Source organism: Rhinatrema bivittatum, chromosome 6 (assembly GCF_901001135.1).
Source record: "Rhinatrema bivittatum chromosome 6, aRhiBiv1.1, whole genome shotgun sequence".
In the NCBI taxonomy this organism is placed as follows: domain Eukaryota; kingdom Metazoa; phylum Chordata; class Amphibia; order Gymnophiona; family Rhinatrematidae; genus Rhinatrema; species Rhinatrema bivittatum.
This window is the reverse complement of record NC_042620.1, coordinates 200,309,741-200,331,691: the sequence shown is the minus strand read 5'-3', so window position 1 is coordinate 200,331,691 and position 21,951 is coordinate 200,309,741. Positions and strand designations below refer to the sequence as shown.

The following is a 21,951-nucleotide window of genomic DNA, read 5'->3' as shown; positions in this document are numbered from 1 at the left end:
TTATACCACTAGCAAAGATTCTCCAACATCTTCACAACAGCTCTGGAACTCTGAGGATCATAGGTTGCTTCTACTGTTCAGAGAATACTTTCAGTATTTGTGCTATTTCAGTACTACACTTATTTTCATAGACAGCAAATGTAACCGCTGTGCAAAAAAACTAGTGATCACTAGTGGACATAAACACAGAAAGTTCAATGGATTCCCCCACGAGTTTGCCATGTGAAAACATATACTACTGTTCAAAAGAATATAGCATGGAGAGCTAGTTGAGGCTAAGTTTGTTTTGATTTTTCACTTGGGGACCTGTTTGCTATTGGAACTTGACCATGATCACCAGAGTTAGAGAGCACTACTGCTCTCTGCAAGATTTTAACTAGCAACAAAGGGTTGGTAAATTCCTAGCGTGATTTGCTACTGCAAAAAGCTGAAGTTATGTTGAGTAACAGCGAACAACTGAAGTATATACAATGGTATAAGGAGACAGTCACCACTAATTATCTGTATTTTTGCTTCTTCAGATCCAGTTATACATGAGATTTCTGCTTTATTCTAGTGTTCCCAGGCAACCAATTTCAACAGATAAATCTTACCACTGTTGATGCCAGAGTTTGCAATGACTGTGGCTTCACTCCATTGGTCGGCACTGGAGACAGAGTATGAGCGCTGATGCATGCCATCCGGACGACTGTTGAAAGACACCAAACTGATCCCACTTGCCATCTGAGACACAGAGGTGCTAGTTGTCACATTCCCTAGAAACAGGCAAGTAATAGAAAGAAACACAAAATTATGAAGGTTTATTTTGCCTTCAAGGCTCTTTTTTATTTTAGTAAATCAGCCCCATTGGTAAATATTGTGCAGCATAAAAAACACTCATTTTCTCATTTACAGGTTTTGTGTACAGTGCTTTGGAATACAGGGATGTATAGGAAGCTGTATCATAGTCTATGTCTATATAACGTTTCTGAGACAAAGGGATATATGGGCATCTGTCTATGACAAGTAGATAGGACAACATAAAATTCAAAAGAATAACTTCAGCTACAATTCTCACACTCATAGCTATAACTAGAAAGATGCAGGATTTGTTCAACAAGTAGCTTTACAAATATTCCTGTAGGTTCAAAATCCACAGAAATATTTGGGTAGACGGTGAACTAGAGGGAGAACATTAAATAAAACTATTACCATGTAACTTTTAAAAGAGAGACTATGATAGAATTAGAAAATTAAAAAACAATCTAAAAGGAGCAATTGCAAAAGTTAAAAGTTTGCATGAAGTATTGCATTGTTTAAAAATATAATCTTGGAAGCTCATATAAAATGTATTCCATGCATTAAAAATGGCTGAAAGAAGACCAAATGATAGCCAGTAGGATTTAACGTTGCAGTAAAAGAGGCAGTTAAAGCCAACAGTGCATTGCTCAAAAACTGGAATGCAAATCCAAATGAAGAAAATATGCAAAAAGCAACAGATGTAAAACAGTTGTAAGACAGGCCAAGAGAAGAAAAAACTAAAATAAAACTTTATTAAGTAAATTCAAAGCAAAAAGTGATGCTCAGGGAGAACAAATAAATAGCAGGAAATCAAAGAATTTTTTGCTTTGGTCTTTATTTATTTGGATATTTTTATATACCATTGTTTTACTGAGGAAGATGTTAGGAACATGCATACATTTTTAATAGTGATGATTCTAAACAAATAAATCAAATCTCTGTGATAATAGAAGATATAATAGATGAAACTGACAAACTAAAGAGTAACAAATTACCAGAACCAGATGACATCGACCCCAAAGTCCTAAAAGAACTCGAACATGAAATTGCAGACCTATTGCTAGTAATCTGTAACCCATCATTTAAACAGTCACAATACCTGAAGATGGGAGGGTGACCAACATTAATGTTTAAAAAAGGCTCTATATCTTATATATATCTTTTTTGAGATGTGACAACCAGAACTGCACACGTGGCCTCACCATGGAGTGACTGTAAAACCTGGTCCACCTTAAGACAGCCCATAAGGGAATCTTGTTGCAGAAAATTTCCCCTGAGGAGAGGGATAAGAAAGCAGTCTCCAGAGAGAATAATAGGCTCCATACACGAGGAGAAGGTAGCAAGAAGTTTGCTAAAGCTAGTTGTCTGAAGACTATTGCATTTTTGTTTGCAGCATAGCTGAAATAAGCAGGTTCTTGGTTGTTTAATTTTGCTTGTAATTAGAAGAATCACCAGAGTCTATTCTGTCCTCTGTCAAGTTAAAGTCTGTTCACACTGTATTACATATAGTGGCAGGAGTGGGATATTCCTGTTCTAACCAGCTGCTCCGACAGTCTCACACCAAGTTCAGCAGGCCAAGAGGGTAGCCCAGCCTGGGATGATAGTTTCAAAGTCAGTCAGAGCTGAACAGGCTAGGATTTTTTTTTCTCTATTTTTTATTCCCTGAGAGAAGGAGAAGTTGTGTTCGTAGGGCTCCTGAATAAAAGTAAGGAACTGCAGCAGGAAAAGCCTTGGTGGTGCCAAGGCTTATTAACAAATATGAAGCAATTAGTGCAGACCCTCGCTGAAGGGCAGCAGCAACTCCAGAGAATGGTTCAAGCCCTACATGAACACTAACCAGCAACAGGGAGCACTGGCACAGATAGCCCAAGGAATGCAAGCCACCACAATTATGGGCAACTCCATTTCCTCCGTTCATGTTTAAAATGAAGAAAGGAGAAGATCTGGATGTTTTCTTAAGGAATTTTGAGAGAATCACCCACATGGACTACCTGTCTGGCGAATCGGTTTACAGGCAAAAGCTAAGTGGCTTTGCAGACTTCCAACCTAGATGGAAAAGCCAGCTATTCAAAAGTCAAAATCACCATCCTGGAAAGGGCCGGTTACTTTATGAAGATATACTGGCAACAATTAAGGCGTGGCACCCTACATCCTAGGGAAAGGTCAGAGAGCCTTTTTCATTGGCTAAAGGATAGCAATTGGAAGTGGCTACAATCAGTGGCAAAAGAAGCCTCAAAGTAGCCAATCAGGACCTCCTGGAGCAGTTCCTGGAAAGACTGGACAGACCTTTAGCATTAGGCCAACCGTGGTTCCCTTCACTGCAGCCGGCCAGCACTCACCCCGATGCCATCAGGATCCCTTTGGAGCAAGAACACCCTCGGATTCCCTTCTGGCTGTGTGCTCTGTTGCCTAACGTACGCATGCACACTCCAGCTCCTGCCTTGTAGGTTCTGCATCAGGAAAAGATAAGTGGCACCAGGAGATGACGTCAGCTGATTTAAACACCAGCCCCTGTAAGAAGTCCTCCTGTAACTGCCTGCAGTGCTTGTTACTCTGTGTTCCTGCCATGCTTGTTCCAGTCCATGTTTTGTGCCGTTTCAGTCTTTGCCTCCTGCCTTGTCCCTATCCTGCCCTGTCTGTCTCTTGTCTGTCTTCTGTCTTCCGGTTCTGACCTTGGCCTTGGATTTTGACTATGCTACTTGATCTCTATCTGCCCTAGCCTTTGCCTGAACCTTGACACTGCTTAATCTCCGCCTGCCCTGACCTTAACCTGCTACAAGACCTTGCCTAATTGCTCCCTATGGGACTCTCACCTAAGCCATGCCGACCCTGGAACAAAACGGCTCAATTTGCAGGGAACAGGGCTGGTATAGGTGAAGCCCAGACCTGGTCCCAGTTACAGTGTCTCCACCTGCTGTCAGCATGGGTCTAGTAAGTTCACCTGCCAGACTGTGACAACCATACCACAGCCAAGGGCTCACACATTGTGACAAAACCTATGCAGAAGTAAGTACGTTGGCAACTTCGTCTCACCCTGGAAACCACACTGGAAGTGGCGGACACCTTCCATCAGGCTTAGTTGATACCAGAATTAATACAAAAGCTAGAAAGGCAACCAGTACAGGATCCCTGGTGAAGCAGTAAGAGTGAAAGACCTCAGCAATGATCATCAGAGCAGAACAGCATTGACCCTAGGCATGCTAACTTATTTAACCATGGAAAGGAAGGCCATTTGGCCGAAGAGTGTCTCTACATAGGAAGCAAATCTACGGATATCAACCTGGTAACACAGCCTGCATCAGATGCTAAAATTCTCATGGGTGAGCTAAAACTTCCAGAGGCATGTCCAGCAGGTCTAAACCTACAGGAATGCTCCCGTTGTGGAGAGAAAGTGTACCTTGTCAAAGACTGCCCATGGCTTTTGCATCTTGCTTGGCATCCTCTTTGATCTGGATATTTAATTTCCTCAGAGATAAAAGGATCCTTATTGCCAGGCTCTAATCTAGTGGGAATATCAGTTATCACTAAGCCGGGGAGAGATCAGACACTTTGTGATTCTTAAAGACCAATTTCTCTTCTCAATCTTGATCTTAAAATTTTGGCCAAAGTGTAGATAGAACAAGGTAATTGCTAATTTGGTCCATCCAGATCAAGCAGGATTTTTTCTCAATAGAATAATGGCTGATAATATTTGAAAGATAATAGATCTAGGCCTAGATTCATAAAATTGCTATATTTATCGTGGGAATATAGTAGGTTAGTGGCCATGATAAAAAAAAAAGGAGTGTGGTTAGGTATGTTTTTGACATTCTGCATTGCATAGGTAAAAATCATAGGGGTGGATTTTAAAAGGGTTATGCGCGTAATATACAGGGGATCGCGTGCTGGCACTCAACCGGCGCGCGCAACCTACGCCTGCCCAGACGCAGGTGTAAATAAAAAAGTAAAGGTAGGGGGGATTTAGCTAGGGCTGGGGGGTGGGTTAGTTAAGGGAAGGGTAGGAGAAGGGAGGGGGAAGGTGGGGGATGCAGGGAAAGGGGAAAGCCATTGGGGCTCCCCTGGGGCTCGGCGCGCACAAGTGTACACCCCCTTGAGTGCGCCGACCCTGGATTTTATAACATGTGCGCGCATGTTATAAAATTGAGTGTGCATTTGTGCGCGCCAGGTTGCCTGCCTCTTAACTGTACTACTGCTATACTATTGCTATGGATGGCATGTAAGTCATAAAAGAAATAATCTATGCAAGTCAGCAGGCTATTACAGGTTGGGTTAACAGGGGAAAAGGAAGACAAATAAACTGGTGGATTTGGAAGTCCTATCCCTAGCCTGAACGAACTGGGAACAAACTTGTGAAATGGGCAATGGCATCTCTGCATATTCCTTTTAGTGTAAAACATTTTATTAACCAAATTTACCAAATACACAAAACTTCAGTGTGCAGTGTCTCTTATGCAATCCAAAGGCAAATTAGAAAAACAATAAAACATTTGCTTTTTTACCTTCTTCTTTCTTATCAACCTTCTCCTTGCAGCCCAGAACAAATCTATGAGACACCCCCACTTACATGATGGAAGAAGAATTTGCGCACGTGTGCATCCATTTCAAATTGGGCGCACATGGCGCTTTCAGACAGGGCAGATGATAAAAGGTTATTTTCTTGGCCCAGCAAGGCTGTGTAGGTGTGTATGAGAAAAGCCATCATTTTATCACTCACATTAACAGCTGCCATAACTGCAATCCTACGCTAAAAATCTTTTTCCTCTACCATCAAAAAAAGGAACTATTTCAGATGTTAAATCCCGCACTAGCGTGCATTAAATTTTTGCAACATGCGATAGGAGTCTCATTTTCATAAAAAGCTAGCTTTTTCATACTCATTATAATATTTGCATACAAACGTGACGGGATAACTATCGCACGTTCGACCTCTTTTATCATGTGATGAGGCCTTAATGCAATTTGAATGACCTTGCTAGAATGGTGGGTGCAAAGAGAGGATGCCCTTACTGTGCATCTATCTGTGGATGAAGAGAAAACCTTTTATATGGTACCCTTGGTTTTCTTATTTAAAACTTTGGGTAAAATGAAGTTTGGCCATTTTTTTTCACTAACTGGATGCAGAAATTATATGATAATCCCCAGAGTTTCTGTAAAGGTGAATGGTGGTTAATTGGACTCCTTTACTGTAGCAAAGGGAACATGCCAGGGCTGTCCTCTACTTCTTGCTTTGTTTTTGGAGCCTTTGGCATTGAGAAATCAGGCATCAAAAACCATTCGAGGAGTTAATGTGGGATATGCGACTTATAAACTTTCATTATTTGCAGATGATATTTTATTTAATTTAGCTTATCAGTCATAGGCCGTGGTGGTAGCAGAACTTAACAGATTTAGTAAGGTGTCTGGTTTCAAACTAAACCTTGAAAAATCTGAAATTATGAATGTATCTGTTCCTGATTGGGAATGCCAATATTATTTGGTATTATGTGACTTCTCAACTAAGGGTTATTATGGACTAGCAGAGGAAAAGGGATAAGAAATTATGGTTAATGGTGGGGCAAGCCTTAGTTGGAGACATAGGAGGGCCTGGGCCTACTGCCCAGAGCCCACCCTTAACTGCCGCGCAGGCCCTCCTCCCTCCCACCCCACGACGGATGGTAACACGGGGGGAGGGGGGTGGAAGAGGCGGCGCGCAACAAGGCCGAGGGTGCGGTGGTGCGCCGCGACAAGGGCGCCATCCCCCCTGGAGCGCGCGATGCTATGATGGGGAGTCATAGCCCCGCCCCGGGCTATGATGCCTAAAGGCAGCGCCTGCCGCAATTCGATGACATCGCAGGCCCTTTAAAGGGCCGCGACGTAGGTGAGGTGATCCTTTTGGATCGCGCCAAAGAAAAGGAAGCATCGCAGCAAAAGTAGCAACGGGATAGCAAAAAAACCCAAAAAACAGCAGCATCGCAGAGGAGGTAGTGAGACCGATAGTGTGGCCAGGAGGGAGCAGGATCGCGGCTGAATGAGCCGTGCCGAGCAAAAAAAAAAAATTGCTAGCAGGCAGAGAGCTCCATGTGGCCCAGTAACCCGGAGAAGGAGTGACTTCAGCAGGGTCCCCAGCCGCAGAATAGCTGCACACTACAGCCGAAGACCAGCACCATGTGGGCTCTATAGATCTAGGGAGAGCACATGGGCTCCATAGATCTAGGCAGAGCTGCAACATATATATTAAAAAAAAAAAAAAGGAATAAATAAATGTATACGTATCTTTATACATGGTAAATTATCCTGTATCCCCAGGACTTTAAGAGCAGGCAGCCGGGGGAATGGGAGGATTTAGTCCACACCGCCAGGCAGGCAGAGATCCCACCAGCCCGCCAGGGCCCACAGGCAATAAAAAAAATACATAAAAAGAACAGAAGGGCCCTAATCGGGCAGACATATATAAATAATAATAATAATAATAATATATACGCAGGGCCCAAGGGAAGTTTCCGGGCCCAGTTTCACTCCAAAAAGCTAGGCTGCCCCAAGAGTGGGGACCCCAGTTCGTAACATTAAAGTTGAATCCGGAGCCCAGTCCCTAATATTAACGCTGTGGGTGCGGCACCCCTCCAGCTCAGTAATACCCGGAATTGTAAATATCAAATGGGTGGCAAGAGGTGGTCCCCCTCTTTTCCAAAAAAACCCCGGTACGGACTAGACGTATAGCCTAATGGTCAGAGTAGCGAGCTCCGAACCAAGGAACTGGGGTTACAGACCCACTGTTCACAGCGGGACCTTGGGGGTAAGCCACGTTCCCGTGAAGTTTAAGAACATAGCCTAGTAGGGGTTAATATAGGCGCTACCCCTGGTTCCCGGTCTAACTATAAAATAAAAAAATGTGTCATCTGGTTCAGACAGTGACATCCCTGCGAGAGTCATGACAGAGGCTGAACAAACAGGACGAAAACTTCGATCAGGGCATTCCGCAGTGGCCAGGAACACAAACATCAAAGAAGAACAAAACAATGAGATCATGTCAACAGCAAGGCAAGAGAGTCTAAGTGGCAGAAAGAGAACAAGAGCGGAGAGCACTAGAAGAAAAAGTCACAGAGGACGAGGACCGAGTCAACAAGGGTCAGAGCAACTTGACGCTGACACGAGAGAACCTCAAGCAAGTGAGGCAACACCAGCAGTCAGCACGGTTATGGAGACAAGAGTGGAAGTGGCCACGGTGGTAGGGCCGCAGCAGCACACCTTTGAGAGGGCGATGGCATCGGATACATTACACCAGAGCACTCTCGGAGGCCCACAGCCACAGGCCAGCTGGGCCAAGTACCAAATGCCTAAGAGCAGAGATGGATACCCGCACACACCACACAATAACAATTTAATACACACACACACACACACACACACACACACACACACACACACACACACACACACACTTATTTATTTATTTATTTATTTATTTATTTATTAAAAAGACTGTCAATGGCTTGAAGTTGAAGCATAGGAGCATAATCTAGTGAAGCTCCACAGCGCCAACCTTATGGATATTCCTTGTTTGGGTCTTAGGTTATGATCCCAGTTAAGATGGAAGAGATGTCTACCTAAGCTCTGGTAGATCCAGGGTGTGGAAAGAAATGTATCCAGAAGGGCTAGCCCAGAGATGCTATAACAATTATAAGATGGTGGCAACACTCGCCTGCACAGATGCTGACCAGCAACAGTATCCAACTAGTCAGGTTCTACTGCTGACTTTGGCAGGGCAAGCCAATATAGAAGTGGGAATACTTCCTGAGTTTCCAAAACTCCATTTTTCTGGGGCATAATCATCTCCAGTTTGAGACTCTGTGGGGCCAGTTTACAGCCTAGACTGCATTGAGGTATCACCACCTCTGGAAGCATCTTCACAGGATGATGCGAACTTCTACAGTACGGAGTCAAAGATATTCAGATCATGGAGGCAGCACTGGAGAAGAAAATCCAAGAGATCCCATTGTTTAGAGACTGCTATGGACAGAATTCATCTGAAAATAAAAGGAAAAGTGACATGCTCTACTGAGAAAAGGCATGCCACGGACTTCACTGTTTCAGTTTTGCATGATGATTTGGATCAGAAGGAACCATGGGTATTCCAGGAACACTTAATTGACTCCCCAAAAAGAGTGGGGGAGGGTAACCCTGGAGAAGTTAAGCAAGCCCTACTCAAAAATAGCTCCCTTGAGTTTGGCCAGAGCATGTACAGATGTTGCAGAGAAGGTTCTCTCTGGTGCCATACAGGACTCCTTCCTCAAGGAAAAGAAATGGCCAGTCCTAATTCAGTGTGGGAGAGGAAACTAGGAATGGCAATTCACTTTCTCAAGAATTAGCTTGGGTAGAGGCAGATGATCAACTTAATAAGTCAAGGGGAGGGTATGTAAATGAGTGTATATTACACCTTCCTTAAAAGTCCAGGACAAGACATTTAGCCTAGTCCATCTTAAGACAGTTCACAAGGGAATCCTGGTTGCAGGGTGTTTCCCTGGGGAGAGGGATAATAAGGCAGGCCCCAGGGAGGATAGTGGGTCCCACAGTCGAAGAGAAAGAAGCAGGAGCTTTGCTAAAGCTACTTGTCTGAAGACTATTTCATTTTTGTTTCCAGCACTGCTGAGATAAGCAGGCTCTTGGTTGTTAAATTTTACCTGTAATTAATAAAAGCCTGTAGAAGAATTGCTGGAGTACAGCCTATTCTGCCTTCAGGCAAGCCAAAGACTGCTCATGCTGTCTTATAGAAGCATTATGACATTCTCTGTTTTTTTTCTCCATTCCATTCCTAATAATTACTAACATTCTGTTAACTTTTTTGAATGTTGGTACACACTGACCCAAGGATTTCAAAGTATTTTCCACTATGATGCCTACTTCCTTTTCCTGGGTGGTAACTCCTAATATGGAATCTAACATCATGTAACTACAGTGTTTGTGACTTATCCACATATGCACTTTGCACTTGGCCACATTAAATTTCATCTGACATTTGGATGCCTAGTCTTCCAGTCTCTCAAGTTATTCTTGCAATTTTTTGCAATCCGCTGGTGAATTAAAAACTCAGAATAATTTTACATCATCTGTAAATTTGGTAATATCACTTCTCATTCCCCTTTCTAAATGATTTCTAAATATATTGAAAAGCACCGGTCCCAGTACAGATCCCTAAGGCACTCCACTATTGACCCTTGTCCACTGAGAAAACTACCATTTAGTCCTACTTTTTGTTTCCTATCTTTAAACCAGTTTACAATCCAAAATAGGACATTGCTTCCTATCTTGTGATTTTTTACATTTTCTCAGGAGTCTCTCATGGAGCATTTTGTCAAACGCCTTCTGAAAATCCAGATACACTATATCCACTGGATCACCATTATCAACAATTAATCCTTTACAATGGTACAGAGTCTCCCGGATAGTTCAGGTCGAGATCCCTGTATTTGTCTATTTTGTACATTTGTATACTCAATTTTATGAGTGTTTTTATGATCCACACCCCAAACTTTGGAGGGTGTGGGATACAAGTGATTTTAAACATAGATGTTTATTAACCTCCTTCAAAAATATTTAGCAAATTGGTGAGGCAAAATTTCCCTTGTGTAAATCCATGCTGGATGTGTCCCATTAAACTTGTCTTTCTATATGTTCTGTGATTTTGTTGTTTAGAATAGTTTCCACAATTTTTCTTGCCACCGAAGTCAGACTAATCCGTCTAGTTTCCTGGATTACCCTGGAGCCCTTTGTTTAAAGATCAGGGATACAATTTCCACTTTCTAATCTCCAGGTACAATGGATGATCCTAATAATAGGCTACAAATTACCAGTTATAGATCTGCAATTTCAGATCATTGGGGTGTTTGTTATCTGGTCCAGGCATTTGCTATTCTTTAGTTTGTTAATCCGCCTTATTACATCTTCTAGCTTTATTGTGATTTGTTCAGTTCTTTCGAATCATCATTTAATACAGCTTCTAGCATGGATATATCCCCAATATCCTCTTCAGTAAACACCGAAATAAAGAATTAAAATCATTCTTTCTCCTATGGCCTTATGTTCTCTAAGTGCCGTTTTAACCCCTCAATCATCTCCCTCTCAGGATTCCTGCTTCGGATATATTTTAAAAAAAATGTTATTATGAGTTTTTGCCTCTAAGACTAGCTTCTTTCAAATTCTCTTTTAGGTTTACATCTAATTTGGCAATGCTTATGCTTTTCCCTATTTTCTTCAGCTGGATCATTTTTCGAGTTTTTGAAAGAAATTATTTTGACTAAAATAATCTCTTTTACCTCACCTTTTAATTATGCCAGCTGTTTGGCCTTCCTTCCACTTTTTTTTAATGAGTAGATTACATCTGGACTGGGCTTCCAAAATGTTTGTTTAAACAATGAACACACCTGATGTAAACTTTTTATTTTTATTTTTTTAATTAGTCTTTACTTAGTCATTGAATATACAACCAAAAAGGGTGAGACCGATGCACTCTGACCCATTAACCCCCTCCACCACACCCAGGCTTTATGTAAAGCTGTGAGCCAGAATACGGAAATTTTCAGGGATAACAATTTACCGGAACTTAGATTAACTAAGTTGATTGGGGAGTAAGGTTTGTCCAATCAGCCATCAAGCCCTCCAGGTCAAACTTGGGTTGATGGGCCACCCACTCTTGTGTATAACATAGAAGACATGCAACATTATAAACACTTAAGTCAGGGAGGGCAATGCTGCCTTGTTCCTGGGTTAACCTCAGTGTATCAAGGCCCATTCTTGCTTGTCGACTGCGCCATATAAATTACCCCACTATAGAATAATAAGCCCATACAGTTGATGACTTGAGCCATAATGGCAGCATTTGCAATATATAGGAGTTTAGAGAGAATAACCATCTTGACCAAGGCACATCGGTCCAGAACAGAAAGAGGGAGGGCCTTCCACTTCTGCAATAGGGCCTTGATGTTAAGTAGGGCTGAGTCTATATCAGGGATAGCGAATTCCAGTCCTCAAGGGCCGCAAACAGGCCAGGTTTCAGGATATCCTCAATGAATATGCATGAGAAAGATCTGCATGCACTGCCTCCATTGGATGCAAATCTTTTTCATGCATGCTCATTGTGTATATTCTGAAAACCTGGCCTGTTTGCGGCACTTGAGGACTGGAGTTCACCATCCCTGGTCTATATTGAGGTCATATAGTTCCTCAGCAGATCTTGCTAATTGAATGTCTAAAAAGTGAAAAGAAGTTCTGGCCCAGTTTAACAGGAAGGGACCAACACAACTATGTTGCAGAAAGGGGATAAGGGGAACGCCAGACTTCTCATAATTAATCAAGAAGCCAGAAAAGGACCCAAATTGACTAATGACCTCTATAATAAACTTCAAACTCTCACCCGGATTTCCCACATACAGCATATCATCATCTGCAAATAGAGTCAGCTTAACCTATTTTTCTGTTAAACCAAATACCATGAAAGAAGCGGAGGGCCCGAAATCTGGCATCCAGCGGTTCCAAAGCAAGGACAAACAACAAAGGAGACAGGGAGCAACCCTACCTCGTACACCTACCCAAAAAGAAAATTGCCGAAAGTGTCCCATTCACCAGTAGTTAGGCCTGACGGAGCTTATACAACAATTTGACCTAAGACAAAAAAAGAGTCCCCAAATTTGTAACCATCAAGAAACCGAAGTCAATACGGCCACTCCATACAGTCGAATGCTTTTTCAGCATCAAGACTTGCAAGAAGGCCATTTCGATCGTCAGCCTTGGGGAAAAGAGCTGCCATCAGGGTTTTTAAAAGGTTAGAATTGGAAAGCCTTCCCTTGATAAAACCAGTCTGGTCCGATGCTACTACCTTTGTGATGAAAACCTCAAAACAAATCCTTCATGTTTTGAGGTTTTCATAGTATTGTAAAGATCCTTCTTAAATTGTATTGGTGCCTATTGATAATAGGTTGGTACTACCTTTGTGATGACATCGTTAACCCGCTGGGCCAGAATTACAGCTAGGAGTTTAATGTCTTGATTAAGAAGGGAAACAGACCTATAGGATGAGGTAAGAGTGGTATCCTTTTCCAGGTTTAAAGAGCAAGATTGTAGTGGTGAGATTATGCCTCTCTCAAATTCACCCTGTTCCCAAGCAGTATGGAACATGCTCTTTAAAGGGGTAAGAGTATAATCACCCAATAGTTTATAAAATTCTGATCCAAGACCATCTGCCCCAGGTGCTTTTAAAAGCTTCAGTTTGTAGATAGCCCCCACATATTTCAGCCTCATTAATGGGAAAATCTAGCAGATCTCATGCTTGCATGCTCAGCTCCGGTAGCTGCAGTCCCCCAAGAAAAGCTTGATATGCCTGCTCATTCATAGGCCCAGCTGTGTACAATGATTTATAGTATTTAACAGAAGTAGTAGTAGTAGTAGTAGTAGTAGTAGTGAGATTCAATGATTGTTCCTGAATACAGGTAATAAGCCCCTTGGGTTGATCAGTAGAGTGCACCAATCTAGCCAACAGTTTGCCAGATTTGTTACCCCACGGATAACATTTATATTTGAGAAATATATAACAGAAAAGACATGCACCTGATGTAAACTCTTAACCTTTGTGGCTGCACCTTTTAATTTTTTTCTACTTAGCTCATTTTTTCAAAGTCTCTCTTTTGAAAGTTTAATGCTAGAGATTGTAAACCAGTATAACTATATTCTAGTCATGGTTTTCTGTATACCATGTCTCCATGACAGCCACTAACCAAGTCAGCTTCTTCCATGAGTGCCTCTAGATCCAGGACTTTATTTCCCATATTATAAGCATTAGTCTATCTAGTTTCCAGATGTTGTCTTTCTTTCCAATTTTATATAAGCATTTAATGTTCTACTTATCTTAGGGTTCTATTCAATTATCCGTATGATCCTAGTTTAAAACCCTCCTCAGTAGGTTTGCCAGTCTTTGCTGCAAAATATTGTGCCCATTTTTGACAAGTGGACATCTCTGCTCAGCATTCCTTGAAACATTATCCCAAAGTTTGGGAAGCTGATACACTGTTATCGATACCATTTACAAAGCCAATCGTTTATCTCTAGAATATCAGCTTCCCTGCCTGGATCTTTAACCCTGACGGAGGAGAATACCACTCCTCTAAAGGAGTTTGGAGCTTAGGAAGGTTTTATTTATTTATTTAATTTAGGTTTTTTATATACCGGCATTCATGAACAAGTCACATCATGCTGGTTTACATAGAAACAAGGGGTGCATAGAACAGAACTAAACTGGTGCAAGGGGAAGCAGTTACAAAAAACCAGGGGTAAGATAACTGGGAGAGAGAAAAAAGAGGAACGGTGGGGAGTAAAGATTTGTAAGGGGATAATTACTTAATAACTTAATAATAACTACTTAATGAATATTTACATTGAATATTTACAAGGTTGAAAATCTTGCTGTCTGTTCCCAGTTCTTCAACATCAAATAGTGAATACAGAGAGCCACATAGACAGTAAATATAAATATAAATAGTTGCTACTGAGTTATCCATCGGTGAAGTAGAGACTATCCCCCCTCTGAGGGAATAAACCTTTCACCCTATGCTTGTTTTCCTATGAGGGAGAGAAGACCCTGATCTGAGTTGTGTGTGTGAATAATGAGCTACAAAAGAGAATCAAGCTAACTCTCTGGAAGTAACCAACAATGTGGAAATATGGAAGGAAAAAGGAGAGAATTTTCCATCTTCTGCTCTTATCAAGAAGTACAAAGGAGTCCAGAAGAGAAAAGGAGAGAGGTGCTGGAGAAAGATTCAAGCATTTGAAGAAGCAGGTAGCCAAAGGGTCCTTGGGGTCAGGGAGTCCAGCATCCATCCAAGAGAGCCTTAAACCCCAAAAAGAGGACAGAGGGGAACCCTAGCATGTGTAACAGCAAAGATAATACATCCCCATATGTGCTTGTTGATTCTAAATGTTTAAAGACTACCACTTGTAATATTTTGATTTGAACTATGTTAGCAAATACTTTCAATGTTTAATACCATACCTTGTGTCAAGTGTTTGCTTGGTGCTATATCAACCAAACAGCTTGAGCCCCAAAGTAATCCTTTTCCCTGGAGGATCCATGCCAGGGTTTGCGGGACTGAGTCAGGACTAAGTCTAAACAAGTGTGCCCCCTAGCTAAAGGAGTACTCAGAATAGGGACTATATTAATAACTACTTAGGGTAGGAGAAAAGGTGGCTGTGAATGTCATTTTCTGGCACAGCACACTTAAAAACTTCTAGCTCATTACAGAGTTTTAGAACCAATGGATGCACTGGAGTATTTCTAAGGCTTTACCATTAACTCCTGCTGCAGGACTTTTAACCGATTCAGAGTTGCAAAGACTTCTGAAATCCTCCTACTTAGTTTCCTCCTCCAAGGGGACAGCCACCATCTCTGTTAAGAGGCAATAGTGCTTGAACCAGATTAGATAGGACATTCACACTAGTACCAGAAGAAATGTCAGACTTTTTTGTGATACTTGCTAAGCCAGCTCAGTATGTGATGCTCCTGTCCCTGGTTATTTGCATCTTAAAGCACAATGCACATTATATAACATTTTTACAAGCTCTGCAAGATAGAACTTGCTGCATTTTCTTAGCCTGTTTCTTTTCATGTTTCCATTAATCTAAGATATATGGGCAAGTTGTTGGTCCATTTTGAGTTCATAAAGAGAGCTCCTTCATATAGATCATCTACGCATCAGCTGGTTGCTTAAGTTGATTAGCAGGGGGGCTGTTAAATTGCTATGCTAATCCTTGTATTCTCAGCGCCATCCTCTTGATATGGATATGTGTATATTCTTACTGGGAAGTCTGGCTTACTTCAAAATCTGGTGTGTCAAAGGGCTCTGTACTTTCTTCAAGGAATCATTCGAGCCCTCCTCATCTCCTTAGAGTGTCAGAGATGATTTGAAAAGGTACTTGCCTCCACCATATGCTATTTTTCTTTTAACAGATTTGCATTTCAAAAACATGCGTGACAATTCTAGCTGATTGAATATCAGTGTGTTGCCAGAATCTGATACAAATGAAGAAAAAAATATAAAGAAAAAGATACTGTATTCTTAGCGAAGAGAAAATGTTTTAATGTACCTAAATGACATCAAAGCTACAGTGTCCTTTTTCAACTGTACTTAGTTCTATTACATTTACTTAAAAATCCCACAACATGCAGTTCTTTCTGATATTCCAGTTCTAGGACTGCAGATGAGGCATTTGCCAGCACATTCATGTGGCAGCAGTTGCACAATTAATGGCTTCAAGTGGGGTCAGAATTATTTATAGAGCCCTCCAATTATAACTGGGTTTTTGTCAGATTACAAAAGGTTCTTTTATATACAATTCAATACTACTGTAAGAAGATTTAATACTTATTTGTGACAGGATGCTATATTCATATTTAAAAGAGACTATATTGGCTGATATGTGTGTTCCAGCTACAGTAACTATTGCGCTATATTGTATGATAATTTAAATCAAGTACAGTATTTAGGATTAAAAAATCTAGTTTTTACACTTTAAAATAGGTATTCTGTCTGTCATTTCATTCTCTGCCTTCAATTCTACCCCATCAAGAAGATGGTGGTGACTGCAAAATAACTGCCAAAGCTGCTTCTTAATTGTGGATTTGATTTCCCTCCTTTACCGGTACCAGCCCTGTACCCTGTAGGTTGAGTCCTTGGGTTCCAGAGGCCAGAAGAATTTAGGTGATGGTCCCACCGGGCAAAGACAAAGGACAGGCAGAACACGGAAAGTCACCGGGTATAAGCCAAGGGTCGGGGCAGGCAGCGAGCAGAAGTCAAAACCAGAAAGCAGCCAGAAACAGACAGGGCAGAAAAGACAGGACATGGAGGAGTACAGCAAGGCAAACAGACCAGGCAAGGAAATGGGAACAGGGCAACAGAGGCAAGACAACAAGGCAAGACAACGGGGCTAGGAGCAAGTCAAGACAACTAAGCGAAGAACAAGAACAAAGAGAGAGATAGGAGAAATAACATGTGCTGCTAAGGCAGGAAGACATGTTGCTGAGGTGAGTTGCTGGGGTTGCAGCTGGGTTTAAATACCCAGCCACGTGACATCATCAGAGAACGCCAGAGCTGGTCTTTCCCACCTTGGAGCCTTTAAGAATCCGTGCACTGTGTGCATGCCTAAGGAATAGCACAGCGCTGTGGCAGAGGAAGTGCTGGTGGCATCCATGCTGTGAAAAAAGGTCTGCAGCAACTCCAGCTGACTTTGGCATTGGGGGGTGAGGCTCATGGCATCCCAGGTGAGTGCAGCTGGCCACGGGTCTACCTCACAGCCAGCCAAACGAACACTGCACTCACCTGGGATGCCATGAGCCAGTGCACGGATTCTTAAAGGCTCCAAGGTGGGAAAGACCAGCTCTGGCGTTCTCTGATTATGTCACGTGGCTGGGTACGATCCGCACACCACTGGGTCATGCCCTGGCTTGGCAATTAGGGTCACCCCAGCAAGGTTAGCTACCAGGGAAAGTGAAGACGAGCCCTGTAAAGAGTTAAATAAAGTAACCAATTATCCCCTGTGATAGAGTGTACAATCCCCATTCGCTGCAATTGCTGGATTGTGTTCATTTTATCCTGCTGTTTTTGCTTCTTAACAAAGGCCCCTTTAGCTATACATTTGCCCCGCAGTACTGCTTTAAGGCAGTCCCACGCTATTATGGGAGAAGTATCGGGAGTTCCATTAATCTGTAAAAATTCCTGAATATCAGATTGTAACTGTATACAAAATTCCTCATCTTCAAGGAGGCTATCATTGAGCTTCCAATATTGTTGCCCTTTATCATACTCAGAGATAGTTAACTGCATAGAGACTGGATCCATGCACTGCTGAGCAACTGTTGGCCTTCCCCTATGTTCTAGTTTAAAAGCTGCTCTAACTCCTTTTATAAGACAGCATCAGCATCCTATTCTACTCTGGTTAAGATGGAGCTCATTCAGTCAAAATAGGCTTCCCATCCCTAGAATGTTCCACAGTTTCTAACAAATCAGTGCACCATTGTCTCATGCATTGAGACTCTGGAGCTCAGCCTGCCTCTGGAGTCCTGTGTGTGAAATGGGGAACATTTCTGAGAATAGAATCCTAGAGGTTCTGAATTTCAACTTCCTACCTAAGAGCCCAAATTTAGCCTCCAGAACCACCCTCCTGCACCTTCCTATATCACTGGTATCAACATGTACTACAAAAGTTGGTTCCTTCCCAAGACTTCCTAAAATCTTATCTAGGTGGCACGTAAGGATCATTAACTTCACATTATACAGGGCATGTTACCAAGTGACTTTTGTGCCCACCAGCCACACATTAATTTTTTTTTTTTCATTTATAACTTTTAAAACACAATTTTGCAATCCACTGTAGAAATTTCAACTGGAAGTATACATGTATTGCTGTTGCAAGAACACATTACCATAAATAAACGCCATTATATTTGTGTACACTCTGTAGCCCCTCCCCCCACTAGAGGTTGACATCGTACACCAACACTAGAAATGATATGGGGTAGAAAATCATAGCAAGGAGGCATATCTGCCAAGCAGTCCAAAGGCATAAATAGACCACCCAATATATCTGAGTTCGCTGAAAGGGTGGAAACTATTCCCAGTACCTCGAAATAGGTTAAAGCTGCAGGAAAGCATACCCCAGAGTTATCCAGTATTAGTTTGTAACCATTGATCATAACGTCCCCATACTTTATGAAAATTATGGATCAATTTGTTCTTGTAAGCAGTGATTCGTCCAAGAGTATGCATGCTCATGACCGTGGCTTGCACAATTTGTAATGTGGGTACCCGTATGTCCTTCCAACAATGTGCAATGGCGCATCTCGTCGCTGTCACCACATACTTAATAAAATAATTATGAAATTTAGATCTATCTTTAAGTTCAGCGTTCAATAACGCTTGCGATGGAGTAAGCGATATGCTGGTGCCCAGTACTACAGAAATCCAGACGATGACTGAACTCCAAAGCTGTTGGATTTTGGGACACGACCACCATAAATGAAAAAAGGTTCTTTTTTCCTGGCACAATTTCCAGCACAGTCCCGTGGAGTTCGGTGAGATATGTTGCATGTGGACGGGTGTGATGTACCATCTGAAGAACAATTTATATCCATTTTCAATGTGCAGCGCAGATATCAAGCCTTTCCTTAAGAGTTGGAACATGCGCTTCCAATCCACCATTGACCAGTCACATTGTAGATCTGATTGCCAGGCTTTTATGTGAGTCGCCGACATATTAAAACCACCACACAGCATTCCATATATGTTAGAGATATGTTTATCAACCTTATTTGCGTGTCTACACATGTTTTCAAAGGAGGATATGCTCCTTGCTAAATCAGTTTCCATCTGATTACTAAGAAAAAATGTCTGACTTGCAGATATTTGAAGAGGTCAGCTGATTCTAAATGGTATGTGTCACAAAGTGTGGCAAATGGGGGTCAACCCTCCTGGAGACCATATATGAGTTAGTTGTGTTACTTCATTAGCCATCCAATGTTTGAAAGCTTGTGGGTGTCCAGCTGGTCTAAAAGCCTTATGGTGAAATAAGTGAGTGCTATGAAAGAAAGTTTGTGGGCCCACTAAGGTTTTCTTCCATTGTTCCCAGACCGACAATGTGGACTGCACAGTCTCTGGTAATCTCACCAGTGGAAGCCAAGTGTCCTGCTTTTGCCACAACAAAGCACTTATAGGAAAATTCCCAATTATCGCCTGCTCCAACTGTACCCAGGGTTTGCATTGCTTAAAATTGTGCCATTCTACTGCCGCTTTGAGCTGAGCAGCTCCTTGATAACGGGCGAGATTAGGCATACCCAATCCACCATGAAGCCTGGGCAAATACAATGTCTCCTTTGCTATTCTAGATCTTTTACCCTTCCATAAGTATTTATTTAATCTTTTTTGCCATTTGTCCAAGATCTTCGTGGGTATAACAATTGGCAAGGTTTGCATCATATAAAGAATCCGAGGCATAATATTCATCTTTATGACTGCCAGCCGCCCCATCCAAGAGATGTGGTAGCGATCACACTCCTCGAGGTCTTTATATATTTTAGCCATTAGCGGTGGATAATTTAGTTGGAACAAGTCATCCTCAGTACCCAAATAGACCCCCAAATATTTTAATTTTTGTCTTGCCCATTTAAAGGGGTGATCTTGTTTAAGATGGCAATGGAGTCAGATTATAGAGAGACATTCAGTAATTCCGATTTTTCCCAGTTTATTGTAAACCTAGAAACTAAGCTAAAAGCTGTAATTTCCTCTGTGACTGCCCGTAATGACTGAGAGGGGATTGTAAGGGTAAACAAAATGCCGTCAGCAAATAGGGACAATTTGGATGAGAATTCGCCAACCTGGATTCTTTGTATTAAATTATTAGTCCTAATCCGTTGTGTAAAGGGTTCTAAAAAGAGAGCAAATAGTAATGGGGAGAGCGGGCATCCCTGTCTGGTCCCTCGCCCAACCGTAAACGGTTGTGAATACCCCCCATTAATTTTTAAGCAAGCTGTGGGTGCCTCATATAATTTTTGAATCCAATTTATGAATTTATCCCCTAGGTGGAATTGTCGCATGGTCTGGAACAAGAATGGCCAGTGTACGTAATCAAAAGCCTTTTCGGCGTCTATGGCTAGAAGTACCATGGGAATATTCTGTAAACGTGCCCACCACATGGCATCAACAGTTTTGCGAACATTATCCGATGCCATTCGACCGGGAATAAAGCCGGATTGGTCGGAATGTATCAGCCCTGGGTGGGATGCATTAAGCCTATGGGCCAGTATTTTAGTGAAGATTTTCATATCTAAATTTATTAAGGATATAGGACGGTATGATCCGCACACCACTGGGTCATGCCCTGGCTTGGCAATTAGGGTCACCCCAGCAAGGTTAGCTACCAGGGAAAGTGAAGACGAGCCCTGTAAAGAGTTAAATAAAGTAACCAATGGAGGCATAAGTAAAGTAGCAAATGTTTTATAAAAGGAGGCTGTGTAACCATCCAGCCCTGGTGATTTCCCAGGTTTCAGAGATTTTATTGCCCACATGACCTCTGCAGCAGTAATGACCCTGACTAGAAATTTTTGTGCTTCGGGGGATACCTGCGGTAGGTGCGTTTGTTGTAAATATTCATCTATCTCTGTCTGACTAATATTAGTGGTGGGTGTATAGAGGTCTGAGTAAAAGCGGATAAATCTTTGACGTATGTCTGCATTGGAAGTTAGTATCTTCCCGTTTTCATCTTTTAGCTTTACAATGTTATTGTGGGTATGTTTAGTCTTCAATTTACGAGCTAATTGTCTACCAGCCTTGTTTCCCCCCTCATAATATAGCTGTTTGGTACATTCTAGTTGGTGGGCTATCTGAGCCGCCTCAATTTCTACCAAATGGAGACGCAGTTTATCCATTTGTGCCAGAAGGCAATTATCCCCTGTGATAGAGTGTACAATCCCCATTCGCTGCAATTGCTGGATTGTGTTCATTTTATCCTGCTGTTTTTGCTTCTTAACAAAGGCCCCTTTAGCTATACATTTGCCCCGCAGTACTGCTTTAAGGCAGTCCCACGCTATTATGGGAGAAGTATCGGGAGTTCCATTAATCTGTAAAAATTCCTGAATATCAGATTGTAACTGTATACAAAATTCCTCATCTTCAAGGAGGCTATCATTGAGCTTCCAATATTGTTGCCCTTTATCATACTCAGAGATAGTTAACTGCATAGAGACTGGACCATGATCAGACCATGTAATGGTACCTATAGACAGGTGGGCAACCTGATTGGAACAACTTTTAGCTATAAAGAGATAATCAATTCTGGAGTAGGTTTTATATGCCTTAATTTTGGGTGCCATATTCTCCATGTATTGATCAAGCCACGGCGTTGCACAAATCTATGGAAGATCTGGCGGTCTTTCCGCTTGTTTTGAGTATATCCATGTGAATTACCCAGTCTAGGGTTGACATATTGAAATCACCTCCCAGTACTAAATGACCCTCAGCACAATGATCAATAACCTGGGTTAGGTGTTCCAAATAGGGACCTTGTGCGATATTTGGGGCATAAGAACTTAACAGTGAATATTTCTCCCCTCCAATAGCAATGACAAGGAGCAGATATCTACCCTCAGGATCTGGGTGACAT

The 21,951-nt window shown here is 41.9% G+C and overlaps 1 protein-coding gene across 10 annotated transcripts in view; it reads right to left on the bottom strand.

Annotated features, from left to right (window-relative positions):
- The window catches only part of LOC115093936 (arf-GAP with GTPase, ANK repeat and PH domain-containing protein 1), a 1,595,449-nt gene that overhangs the window by 505,656 nt on the left and 1,067,842 nt on the right, over window positions 1-21,951 (bottom strand). For all 10 annotated transcript variants that reach the window (XM_029606403.1, XM_029606396.1, XM_029606397.1 and 7 more), the window contains one exon: window positions 594-755. In XM_029606403.1, coding sequence (XP_029462263.1) covers window positions 594-755 — 162 coding nt within the window. The remainder of the gene's footprint in view (window positions 1-593; window positions 756-21,951) is intronic.